The sequence below is a fragment of the Penicillium rubens genome, assembly GCF_028828025.1.
Source record: "Penicillium rubens strain IBT 27055 chromosome Unknown utg000004l_segment0_segment0, whole genome shotgun sequence".
NCBI lineage: Eukaryota > Fungi > Ascomycota > Eurotiomycetes > Eurotiales > Aspergillaceae > Penicillium > Penicillium rubens.
The window spans coordinates 3,108,434-3,121,286 of record NW_026890602.1 but is presented as its reverse complement, the minus strand read 5'-3'; the positions used below and the strand labels follow the sequence as shown (position 1 = coordinate 3,121,286).

Genomic DNA, 12,853 nt, shown 5'->3' with positions numbered 1-12,853 from the left:
CGGTCCATCCTAGGTTTATCCATCGGTCTCCGGCGGGATGAGAAGATATGAACTGATGTTACATTGAGAAAGGTGACTGAATGTGCATTAGTTCGAGCACTTCGGGATTGTTGTTCTTATCTTCAATGGAGCTACAACTGCATGCCACAGGTATATAAACTGCAGTTCCCTGGTGTTGTCTCGCTATCCACACAGTCAAGCTACTCCAGTTCCTTCCATCGAACAGTTCAGTCATCCAATCCGTACCATGAAGTTCTCGACCACCATCCTCAGCGCAGCGTTGCTCACAGCGTCGGCCATTGCCGCTCCTCTCACCGAACGCCGCGCAGCTCGGCATGCCGCCCGGGCTGCGGACCGAGCTGGCCGTATCAGCCGTCCGGCTGCTAAGCAAGACACCCTGGAGCTTGTTAGTCTGAACGGGACAAGCCACGCGCAGTACAGCTCAAACTGGGCCGGTGCTGTTCTTATTGGCACCGGATACACCTCGGTCACCGGAGAATTCACCGTTCCCAAGCCGAATCTTCCCTCGGATGCTTCGTCTGGCCAGCAGTCCTGCGCCTCTGCCTGGGTCGGTATTGACGGCGATACCTGCAGCTCGGCCATCCTCCAAACTGGAATTGATTTCTGCATCCAGGGAGGCGAGGTTTCGTACGATGCCTGGTACGAGTGGTACCCGGATTATGCCCACGACTTTTCCGGCATCGATATCTCCACTGGAGATGTGATTAAGCTCACTGTGACTGCTACCTCCAAGAGCTCTGGTTCTGCCGTCATCGATAATGTCACCACGGGCAAATCTGTCACTCATAAATTCAGCGGTGTTGACGATGGAGATCTCTGCGAGACTAATGCTGAATGGATTGTTGAGGACTTTGAAAGCGGTGGTCAGTTGGTTCCCTTTACCAACTTCGGAACTGTGACATTCACAAAGGCGGAGGCCACATCCGGCGGCAAGTCTGTTGGGCCATCTGGAGCTACTCTATTCGAGATCAGACAAAGCAAGAAGGTCTTGACCAAGTCTTCTGTTACAGGCAATAGTGTTACTGTGAGCTATGTCTAGGGTCAGATAGAATGGTTCCATCAACCACTGCCGCAGTATTGGAAAATTGAAATGCCATATTGGACTGCACTGGTGGGCTAAAGGGCTGGGATATTGCAACGGAAACATGTTTTTGGCAAACGAGAGCTGACACTAGTTTGTGGTAAATATATTGGAGATCGGATTCATTTCACCTTGGTCTCTCCCCCTAAAGCCTTTTTTCATTTCCCGTCTGAGTCTCTGGCAGCGAACCCAGCGCCGTTCCTCTCCTTGATAGATGCGTATTCGCAAAAGCGACTTGTCGGTCATCGTAGATAGTAGTAAATCGTAAATTGGATACAACACCCTAAATCATAAAGCAATAATGAGTCCGCAATAGGGACTGAGCAACAGGTTCTAATAGATTACCTCTAGAGTGACTATATGGCAATTGCTTTTAACGAAGTAATGGCTCAAGTAGAACATGGAAAGCCCAGGAAAAGGAGACATAGAAACCATGAATACCCGCCGAAGGTTCTTCCGTCAATCCTCGGAGAACCTGTGTCTCCCATCTCTGTCGCCTACTTGCTGGATCTTTGCGTCATTGCCTGCGCATGATTCTTTTTGCAACCACCAAGAATAGCAAGATAAGTCCCAAAATAAGCCCTAGAATGCCAAACCAGCACGACAAGCCGACCACGCCCAATCCAGGAATGGAGATATTCATACTAAAGAGGCCGGTGATGACCTGCATCATGACTATGACCGCGCCGATGCCCGTCAGCCGAGCGAGAGTACCCACGATTGTATTGCGCATGCGGGTAGAGTCGAACGAGAGCTGACTTAGGTACTTCGACTGCGACCGCGACAGCATCTGCTCTGCATTAGCCAGATTGGCCATCATCGTCAAGACGTGGTCCTGGATGTCGCTAAGGTAGAGTGTAACGTCGGCGGGTGTCGATCCTAAGCTGCCACAATGACGGGCGAAAGACCGGATAACATCCGTCTTGTCATGCAGGAGTTGGCGGATGTGAGTAACCTCTTTGCGATACTTGTATATGCTTTGGAGGGCCAGGCCAATGTCACCGGGTCGTGTGACAGACACTCCGTCTTCAACCATTTCCACGCCGGTTTGGACACGGTTGATTAAAGGAGCGAAGTCATCCACAATATCATCGCTGGTAATGTTAGCATATTACGTTCACCGGGTTGTGACAGGCTCGTACATGAGGGCATAGCAGATCCAATCACTGGTCAAAGATAACTGGCTCTGTTGTTTCTTTATGCGGCTCCAGACATGAGCAGCGTGTTGGTTGTTACCATACGTGAAGCTGATGATGCCTTCGCGGAAGACAATGCCGTATATATTGGCGGACGACGCCCGGGAACCGATCGCCATCTTAGGCCACTGTGGGAGCCGTAAGGAGACGAAATAGTAGGGGCCGAAGGGTTCAGTCTTCTCGCGAAGTTCGCGTGTCTTGATATCCTCGACGGTTAGGGGATGGATGTCGAGCACGCGCGATAACGCGTCGATATCCTCGTTGGATGGCGTTGAGACATGGAGCCACCATAATCCCGTGTGTATCCCTGTCTCCATAAGGTTTTCGAAGGCGGCACTAGATGACTTCAGTAGCTGGATGCTATCCGCACTGGTGATCGCATCTTTTTGTGCACTAAAGAAACTGAATTGTTTCGTTTCACCATCGATATCCGGCGTGGAAGGCTTCTCCCGCAGAATTGACTCTCCGTTAGTGAGCGTAGGAGTCGGCGCTCGGGTAGGGTGGTCCGCCACCAGCCCCATGGTGTAATTCAAACTGATAGACAGGTGAACTCATATAGAAGGGTGATTGTGGGAGGAGGCTCAGGAGGATAGGGAACATTTGAAGAATATGACAGGAGGAATACGGTCTGGATGCGGTAACTTCATTCTTGGCATTGTGGCGGAGTCGACCTCGGGAGTGTCCATGATCCCTTGACCGCATACTGCCCAGGTGTATATGTAGGGCGGTGTGGGTGAAGGCATATATTCTGGAGAGCCTCCGCTAGACACATGTTCATTGGTTAGGTAGCCCCTCATTTGCGCTAAGAACAATGGACCTTGGAATAGGCGGTTGCGTCTGAAGATCTACACATTGGTCACCAGTTGACCCGGGACAATCCCCAGATACATCCGTTGCTTGGGGTTCTTCGAACAGCATGATAGTTAATCAAAAATACAAAAACATACAACAGTGAGGATTCGCTGGTGGTCACCCACCCAACTACTAACTCACCGGCGTGTGGCTTAAGTACGGCTGAGCGGACGGGAAGCCCTGTTTTCCACACCCTATGGTCGTATGTGACAGTCAATATGTAGTATAGAATGATGGATGGATGCAGCTACTTAGGTGGTGAAATCTTGAGGCTATATGCTACTAGGAAGATGAAGGAGGAAGGAAAGCGTGATAATGCATCTATAGAAAGGAGACTATATATGAACCTTGGAAGGCTTCGGGAATGACAAACGAGACAAACTAGGCAAATGCTCCCGAGGTCAGTCTGCACAGCGACAAACGCATCCTATACATGTCAACATGAATTAAAGCCGGGTTTCAAGTATGAGCATAAGATAAAGAACAAAAACAAGACAAAAACAAAGCAAAATAAAAACATACAACAGTGAGGATTCGCTGGTGGTCACCCACCCAACTACTAACTCACCGGCGTGTGGCTTATGTGCGGCCAGTAGTTGGGTGGGTTCCTCCGCCCGGGTGAGAAATGGGTGAGCGCCGCTTTACGGTCGCGCGACCGGGGGTGACAACGGTGAGTGCACTATAAACGGGGTGAGAATCAGGGTGAGAATCACCCAGGTCGCACGACCACCGCATTGACCCCTTCAGCTGAACCAACGGCAGAATATCATTGGATCGTGTTGTTTCCCTTGAAACACTCGATATCTTGGCATCTGCATATAATTAGAACTGGAAGTATCACACCTAGGCAGTACAGTAGAATTCGAAAACAGTTTCCCCTCTGGACACATATCGCTTGTTTCTCGGTTCGTACCCGAAACCGCGCTAGGCTTTATTAAGCTACTAGCAAACAGTCCCTGTTCCACCATGTCCCGTTCTGCACCGGTATTGTATTTCAGCGGTTAAGAAACAATTGTATACGTAATTATCCACAGAATGTTCTCGTATAAGGCGGGAAGATCTGGCGATGTGTCCTATTTTACTAAGTTTCTTCGCTTTCTCCCTCTTTAAACTCTTCATCTATCTCAACCTATAAAGAAGGTTGGGCTAATCTTGTGGAGATATATATTTGGTAGGCTAAGCTTAGGGTTTCGCGTTACTCTATAGATTCCGCTCGCCACTATCGTTCCTATTCGCTCACATTTTCTGCTAATAGCTGGTACCCGCTTAAGCTGACGATAATCTGTAGGCAAAACTTTGATCGGGTTTAATATGAGCGACACTCCATTCCATAACAACTTCTCTTAGCCCTAAGAGCCGGAGTCCTAGGATACTTCTAGAGCCCTTATATAACATAGCCTAACTATAGTCCCTCCCCGTCCATCCTCGAGTATAAGCCTAATACCGTAATCTAAACCCGACCGAACACTTTGCCACTACTCTAAGAATCCGAGTGGGAGAAAGACAAGGTCTACAACGAAGATCCGCTAAGCTACATTTATTATTTTATAGAACGGCGGGTTACTCTTAACAACAAGGCCATAGTAAAGGACACTAAGGAAGATATAGTATTAGCTCCGAGCGTATACTAGAATTTGGTACTAGAAGAGAAGCTATAAAAGGTTCTTCGAGAAAAAGTCTTATATAAAAAAGGATTAGGGTGGATAACACGGCGAATGTTACTTCGGTTAATGACCGATCCTAGCGCGATCTAACGAAGCGCTTTAACAAAACCGATATTATCTAGGCACCGATTAAGAAGTAACTTCGGATATAGTCGAGTTAGTTTTCACATAGTAGGAGACTTACGCTAAGAGTGTGTTTTAACTATATAGAAGACAGCCCTTCTCTATCCGCGGGTCGGAAAGGGGAGAAGCGAGGTAAATCATCTATAACTAATAGAATGCTCGATAATCGAGACGCTTAGCTAGACGCTAAAGTAGACCTCATTAAAAACATTTAGAGGGCCGGTATCTCCCGCCCTCCGCCCGACCCTCGCGGGCGGAGGGCGGATACTTGCCTGCCCTCGCCCGACCCTCCGCCCTCTGAGGGCCGCTCGAGGGCGGCCCTTATCGGCCCTTATTTATATAAAAAAAGTTGACCTTTCCTAATTTAGATATATAAAAGTGCTAACTTATCACTTTAAATTACGGTTATTTAATAGTGTTCTAGTTTAAATATTATATTTATAATTTATTTCTTTATTAGTTTTAAGAAACTTTATAAAATTGAACTATATTACGATAAATTATAGTAGGTAATAACGATATTATATATTCTTAGTATCTTTAAGTGTATTAGTTATTATCAATTATAAAAGTTATCAATTTTGGATAATAGAGTTATAGAAATATATATTTATAACTATAGCTAGACCTAGAGTGTATACTTCTTATCTAAAGACTAATTTTTAAGGGCGGGTTAAGGGCGGCCCTTAATTAGCCTAGTAAATCTAGCTAATTATAGAGATTATCTTAAGTTAAAGTAGGTCAAATTATAATATATTCACTATTTACCGAGTGAGCTAAACTTTAGGGTAGTTAATTAATTCTATTTACTAGGATTTATTAATTTTCTTAGTATATCTACCTTCTAATTCCTATCCCGTTATTAAGATATAATCTATAAGTGATTATTTAGTTAACTATATCTTAAATTTCTTAGTTTTTAGATATCTATTCTTTATCTATCTACGATAGTAATCCTACGAATTTAGTCGACCCTCTTCTCTACTTTCCGAATAAGTAATTCCTAACCCTTAAGGTTTCCGAAAGCTAGTAGATATTTAATACTACCTTAAATTCTAGGTTTTTTACCCTAATTCCTCTACTTTTAATTCCTTCTTTACTTTAGCGTATTAGCCTAAGTCGATTAATAGCGTTTATTCTATATACCGATATATTAAAAGATAATTTTATTTCCTAGTAGTTAGAGACTAAGTTTAGAAAGATAAAAAAACGACTAAACTAGAATAGTAACCGGATAGCCACTTACTAGGAGCAATTTAATTAAGTAGCTAATATAAAAACTAGCAAACTAGGGGTAATATATCGTTAATACTATAAAGTCCTCGATTATCTAGTAAATAGGCGGTATAGAATAACTACACTTTATCGATACTTAGCTAGACCGACTTATCGTAAATCTAGTACCTAGAAGGGTAATATTAAGGGACTACTTATAAATACCGTATATATTATATAATTTTTCTATTATTTATTTACTAATAACCCTCTAGATTAATAGGCGTAGAACGTACTAAGTAAGTTAACAGTTTTTACGTAAGAGGTATAGGAATAGAAGCTCTTATAACTACTTACCCTCTCCTGTCTCCCCTTTAAGTTTATTAAACACCTAGAATTTCGTAAAATTATTAACTTTACCCGACTTACCCCGATATAACTATAGATGTGAAGGGCTGAAGCTTTATTGATTCAATTAGGCTAGGCCAACATGCTGTTTATATCAATCTTAGAGAAAAGGTAACTATCTACTGGCGATAAGGGTATATGTATGTTGTGGGCACGTGCCTCACGTGATCTAAGCCGGGCTCTGGCCTATTATAGTACCCCCCCCCCTTATATTAGTCCTCACGGTAGGCACGATAACGTCGCCGTCGGCGTCGAAACGGTACCGGGAGGGCCTCGGAACGGGCCTATATCGTCGTTTATAGTTATTAAGTGCCGAGTAGTTTTTAATAACGTCTAACCTCTCCTATATCGTCTCTACGTATCCTACCTATTTCACTAGAACCTCGGTCTATACTCCCCTACTAACTCGCTTCTCCCTTATCGATAAGATTTCTTCGACTTCGTACTCTAGCTCGCTATCGACTAGTATTAGGGGTAGTTACGAATTGTCTATAGTTTATAATAGAAACGGGTCTATTACGGTAGGTCGAATTAACTCTATATAGAAGACTAGGTATATGCTAGAGGGCACGTTAAGGCGTATAGTATAAGGCGTAAGGGCCTCTTCGACTTAGTACTATATATAAATCTAGTCTAATTTCTTCGATAGACGCCGCGAGCGTATATTTTATAGGTTTAGCTATATACGATCTCCTACCTAATAGATAGGAGCGGCTTACCGGGATCGATTCGCCTATTCTTACTACTTCTTCTATACTATTACTATCGCCGACTATACCTAATCGGTGGCTTTTTATAGTCGATTTACGAACGTTTCGCTAGCGCGTACGGGTTAGGTTATCGTTATCCTAAGAGTATCTACGCTACTATCCTTAATTCCTAGGGGGTCGATATAATACCTATAGGTAAAGAAGAAGGGGGATAAACTAGTCGATAAGGCGTCTCGGTTATTAATTATAATAGCTACTATTAGTAGTAGCCCTATCTAGTCGTCCTAAGTATAGGTAATAAACGTATATATAATCTATTCGACTTTTTAATTCGCTTACTCTATTACTCCGTCTAATTAGGGGTAGAAAGCGGTAGATAATCGTCGCTAAATCGATAATTTTTTATAAATAATTCGCTAGAACCTACCTATAAACTACGAGCCTCGATCGCTTATAATTATTAGTAGGAGCCTATAGTATATATAGAAATACGTTAAAAAGACTTCCGCTACCTATTCTACTATAATCTCTTCTATCCTAATTAGAACGATACCCTTCGTTAACCTATCTATAATAACTAATAGATTTATAGCTCCGTTCTCCTTCGATAGGGGTAGATTTATAATAAAATCTATTACTATTTCGGCCTAGATTCGTTAGGGGATTAGTAGCGGTTTTAATAACCTATACTTTATATCGCGCTAGACTATACTCCTTCTATATACTATATAGTTTCGTAGGAACTATCGTATATCCTTTACTATACTAGGCTAGAAGAACTAGCGAGATAGTATCGAATATATAGCGTCTCGCCCTAGGTGGCTAGTGATATAGGAATCGTGAATCTTTTAGATAATTCCCGTATATAATAGCTTACTATCTAGGATCTATAATCGTTACCGGAAATATAGTAGTCCTCGTTTATTAAGATAGTATTCTAATAAGCTAGTCTTTACGCCCGTTTCGGTAGCGATTCGCCGGTCTCCTTACTATAGGGCTTAGGAGTATAGCTAGTATATACTATCTATCGCTTTGCTTTTCTTCTATTCCTCCTATAACTCTATCTCTTTAAAGAGGGGAACCGGAGTGCTAAAATCTAATCGTGCTTCTTCTAAAGCGTTAGTAACTACTTATCTCGGTCTACTTAGTCGAACCGAGACCTTCTCGAAGAGTGTTCGGAACTAATTCGATAACCGTTCGTCGGTAGTATCTTATAGTATATCTTAGCTCTATCGTAAGAGTGTATCGGGAAGTACTATAAACTTCCTAGGCCGGTAGTGTAATATAAAGTCGAACTCTACTATTAAGCCTACCTATCTTATCTATCGCTCGCTAAGGTACTATACTTTATTAAAGTATTATAGGCTTTTATAGTCCGTTACGATAGTGAATCGTAGGACTATCTTTAGCTCTAGCCTCTATTCCCGTAGTACCTATATAATCGCTAGTAGCTCTTTATTATAGATCTTATAGTTCGACTCTACTAGGGTTAATTTCTAAGAAATATAGGTATAAGGGGCTAACTAGCCGTTATCTTATCGTTATAATAGTATAGCTCCTATAGCCTATCTAGATATATCGGTTTCTACTACTATCTCTCTTTCTTCTTCGAAGTGCGTTAGGATTAGTGCGTTAATAAAGAGGTCCTTAAGTTCTATAAAGGACTACTAGTAAGCCTTATCCTATTAAAATACTACGTCCTTCTTTATAAGCCTAGTTAATAGTGCCGATAGGGTAGCGAATTAGGGTATAAACGATCTATAGAAGTTAGCGAATCCGAGGAATCTACGAATATTACGTACTAATCTCGGGGCTTCCTACGCGCGTATAGCTTCTACCTTCTTTAGGTCTATATAAATCCCCTCGCCTACGCGGATAATAAATCTAAGGTATTTAATAGAGCTTTATTCAAACTCTGACTTTCTAATATCGTATTATAACCCGGCGTCCCTAAGTTTCTATAGCACTTTATATACCATTCGGCGGTAATCCTTAATCGATCTATTAAAGTAGATAATAATATCGTCGACGTACGCCGATATAAAGTTATCGAGATACTCTTATAGGGTTTAGTTAATAAACCGTTAGAATATCGCTAGCGTACCGGTAAGACTAAAAGACGTAATAATCTACTTAAAGAGACCGTATCGGGTACGAAACGCTATCTTCTATTCCTCTCTTAATACTATCCGTATTTTATAAAACGCTACGATAATATCTAGCTTCGTAAACCACCTCGCTTTCGATATATTTTATAGAGTTTCTCGGATAAAGGGTAGTAGATAGCGATCTTTTATACTTAGGTCGTTTAACCCCCTATAATCGACGTAGAACCGAACCCCCCCCCCGTCTAGTTTCCTTACTAGGAGTACTAGGGCGGTTATAGGTAATTTACTAATACGGATAAAGTTCTTATCTAGTAGATCTATTAACGTTTTCTATAGATATAGGAGCTCTTCCTTATTTATTCTATATAGTAGACTATAAGGCGGGTATTCTTCGTTACTATTTCGGTCGCGATTTAGTAGTATCTTATAGTCGATTCCGGGTCGATATAGTAGTAGCTTATTAGCTAGCTATTAGCTAAAGATATCTAGCTATTATTAGTACTATTTCGGTAGCTTTTCCTTTAAGTTAATATACTTCTTTAGACGTAGCGTTTTATTAATATTATCTAGCGTGACTTTCCTAATCTATAGGCGATCCGGTTATAGGGCGTTATCGAATAGCTATTAAATCGTTTTTACTAAGACACGGTTAACGCGTAGCGTTCTTATACCGGCCGGTCTAATAGTCCTATCCTTTCGATTCTAGTACCTAGTTTTCTCCCTAGTCTTCGAGAAGATATCTATATACCCTTTATTCGGCGAGTACGTTCTATTAATGTCCTTAATCTATAGGAGGCTAAGGATAACTTTATCTATCTAGTTTTCGATAATATACGCGAAGATCGTGTTATATTAGTGGCTATAGATATTAGTATTAAAGTATATAATATAGGTAATTCGGCCCTAATTCGCTACTACTCTATCTAACTATCGGGGATAAATATATATACGCGGGAGATCGAGAGATTTAGTAAGTACTCTATTTACTATTACATAGCTTAGATAGCTATAATCGACTAGTGCTTTTATAAACTAGATTCTATTTACTCTAACGTTAACTAGGAATAGTAGTTCCTCGCTTTTATCTAGTTTCTCGACCCCCTTTCGCTCCTACTCGTAGCTAAGAATAGGAGCTACTCGTTTTCCGACTTACTATCGGTATATACGCTCTCCTCTACCGAACTAGGTTTAGTATCTTCCTCGACTATTACTCGCGATTTCTTTATACGGGCGGTTCGCTTAGGTTTTAATAACGCTTTACTACTATTATAACTCTCTTTCCTTTTCGACGTGCCTATAGTAATACGGCTCTTCGGTTCTAGGCGCCTTACTAGTAGGAGAGGATACTTAGCAATCTAATAACTAGACTTTCTATAGCGTAGGTAGCGGCCTTCCTCTCGGCGGCGGTCTATTTCCTCTTCGCTAACCTATTAGGCTCTCATAGATCGTTCGCGACGTTTATAACTATTTCGTCGGTAATTCGTATATAGATTAACGCGGTTTACTAATATTATTAGGGTCTAATCTATCTCGTCTACAGATTTCATAGGGCGGCGAGAGGATAGCTTACTTATATTTAACGTATCTATATCTATACTAATCTTATAGAGGCGGGAGATTAGGCCTTAGAAGGTAGCGGGTATACTACGATTTATTAATAAATTACTTATAGTTTAGTTTAAAGAACCGAGTAGGATTTATCGCTTAGCTTCGTTAGGCTATTCTAAAGCTCTAGCGTCGGCGAACTTCTTTTCTAGCTATAGTAGGAACTTCGAGAAAGCTATACCTTTAGATTAATTAATCTAGTAAAGGTGTTAGGCGGCCCGGGCCTATACGTTCGGGTCGCTATAGATCTTCTCTAGATATTCTAGTAGCTCCTCCGGGCTACTATCGTTTCGTCGGTATTTTATATACGTTCCGGTATTTTTCTAGGTGAGTTTCTCTAGCTAGGAGAATATATATATAAATTATTCGTATATAGCACCGATAGCCTTACTATCGACTACTAGTTTATTTTCTATTATAATACGCTAGGTAGGCTAGTTATTTACGCTTCCTATAAATAATACTAGGTCGGGGAGTCTCGCTTTTAGTCGGCGGTAAGACTCTCCGATACTCGACGGTATTTCGGTAGGGGTTCGTACTTATTCCGTAACCGTTTCGCTAGTGTTTTTATCGGTTTTATAGCTAACGCCTTATTATACTAGTATCTCTTCGAGGCGGCGGATTCGTTCTCCTTATACGGTAGAGAGTCGTTCCTAGGTTACTATATACTACTCTTATATAGTTACAATCCGCTACTAGGCGGTAGTGAACTACTCTATTACTTCGCTATAGGCCTATTAGCTCCTTATTATCTGTTATAGTATAGTCTCTACCTATAGTAGGGGCGCGTTCTACTAAGTCTAAGGTTCTATAGTTACTAGTATATTCCGTTAGTCCTTCGTCACTAAATCGACGGTGATTTAGGGGTAATCCTTCTATTATACCTAGGAGTTGTCGCTTCTAGGCCTTCTCCGTTAGTAGTCCGATAGTTTTACGATAAGAATCGGAAGATTAATATATATAAAGGGCTGAAGCTTTATTAATTCAATTAGGCTAGGCCAACATGCTATTTATATCAATCTTAGAGAAAAGGTAACTATCTACTAGCGATAAGGGTATATGTATATTATGGGCACGTGCCTCACGTGATCCAAGCCGGGCTCTGGCCCGTTATAGAGGATTAGCTAAATAAACTCGATATACTCTTTAAAGGTGCTCTAAAAAAATATATCTTAGGGACTTAGAAGATCCTTATAGCTACTAATTATCTCTATACTATATATAAAGGAAAGTAGGTAATTTATAAACGAAAATACCCTAAAGAAGTATCGAATTAGGAAGCTTTCCGAGAATAGATAAAAACGCTTCTTCGGAATTCGTAGAATATTATTATAGATATCCTTATTAAATTTTAAGAAGCTATAATAAAGTCTTTATAAGATCCTTATAATTTCGAAACCTACCTTAAATCGCTAGAGTATTACCTACTAAAATAGGGTAAAGAGTAAAGAGTTTAGACACTATTTATAAAACTATAGAAACCTCTCCGAGATATTATAATTATTACTAGTAATAGTACACTACCTACTACCTAGGACGAAATGTCGAAGCTAGCTTCTATCCTCTACTATATCTATTTTATAAACTAGAAAAGGAAGGAATTCTACCTTTAATACTAAGATAAATATAGGCGGGGAAACTATTATAATTCGATATCGGATTACCCCTATACTAATATATAAAGAGGTAGAGGATAAGGATAGCCTTAAGGAAGAGGCTAGTTTAGAGGTAGAGCCTAGGGATATAGACTCTCTATATACTAAAGAAGACCTTAAAACTTAGTAAATACTACTATACCTATAGAGAAAGGAAACGGTACCGTATTAGTACCGGAAGGCGCTTATTTTATCTACTAGGATAAAAATTACTA

The 12,853-nt window shown here is 41.0% G+C and overlaps 2 protein-coding genes across 2 annotated transcripts, besides 2 other annotated features; one reads left to right on the top strand and one right to left on the bottom strand.

The window, feature by feature from the left end:
• Positions 1-247: 247 nt before the first annotated feature.
• On the top strand, positions 248-1,060 carry N7525_011136 (A4/G1 family peptidase; the record flags this gene model as incomplete). Its single annotated transcript, XM_002561016.1, has 1 exon — positions 248-1,060. The coding sequence occupies one exon, from the start codon at positions 248-250 to the stop codon at positions 1,058-1,060; it is 813 nt and encodes a 270-aa protein (XP_002561062.1).
• A 559-nt stretch (positions 1,061-1,619) lies between these two features.
• On the bottom strand, positions 1,620-2,819 carry N7525_011135 (magnesium transporter CorA family protein; the record flags this gene model as incomplete). The annotated part of the gene is made up of 2 exons (XM_002561015.1): positions 1,620-2,196; positions 2,245-2,819. 2 exons carry the CDS (start codon positions 2,817-2,819, stop codon positions 1,620-1,622), a joined length of 1,152 nt encoding a protein of 383 aa, XP_002561061.1.
• Positions 2,820-3,251: 432 nt separating this feature from the next.
• Positions 3,252-3,352: a sequence feature (Protein overlapping with rRNA (N7525_011134, KAJ5821850.1) was converted to a misc_feature.).
• A 325-nt stretch (positions 3,353-3,677) lies between these two features.
• Positions 3,678-3,783: a sequence feature (Protein overlapping with rRNA (N7525_011134, KAJ5821850.1) was converted to a misc_feature.).
• Positions 3,784-12,853: the final 9,070 nt, after the last annotated feature.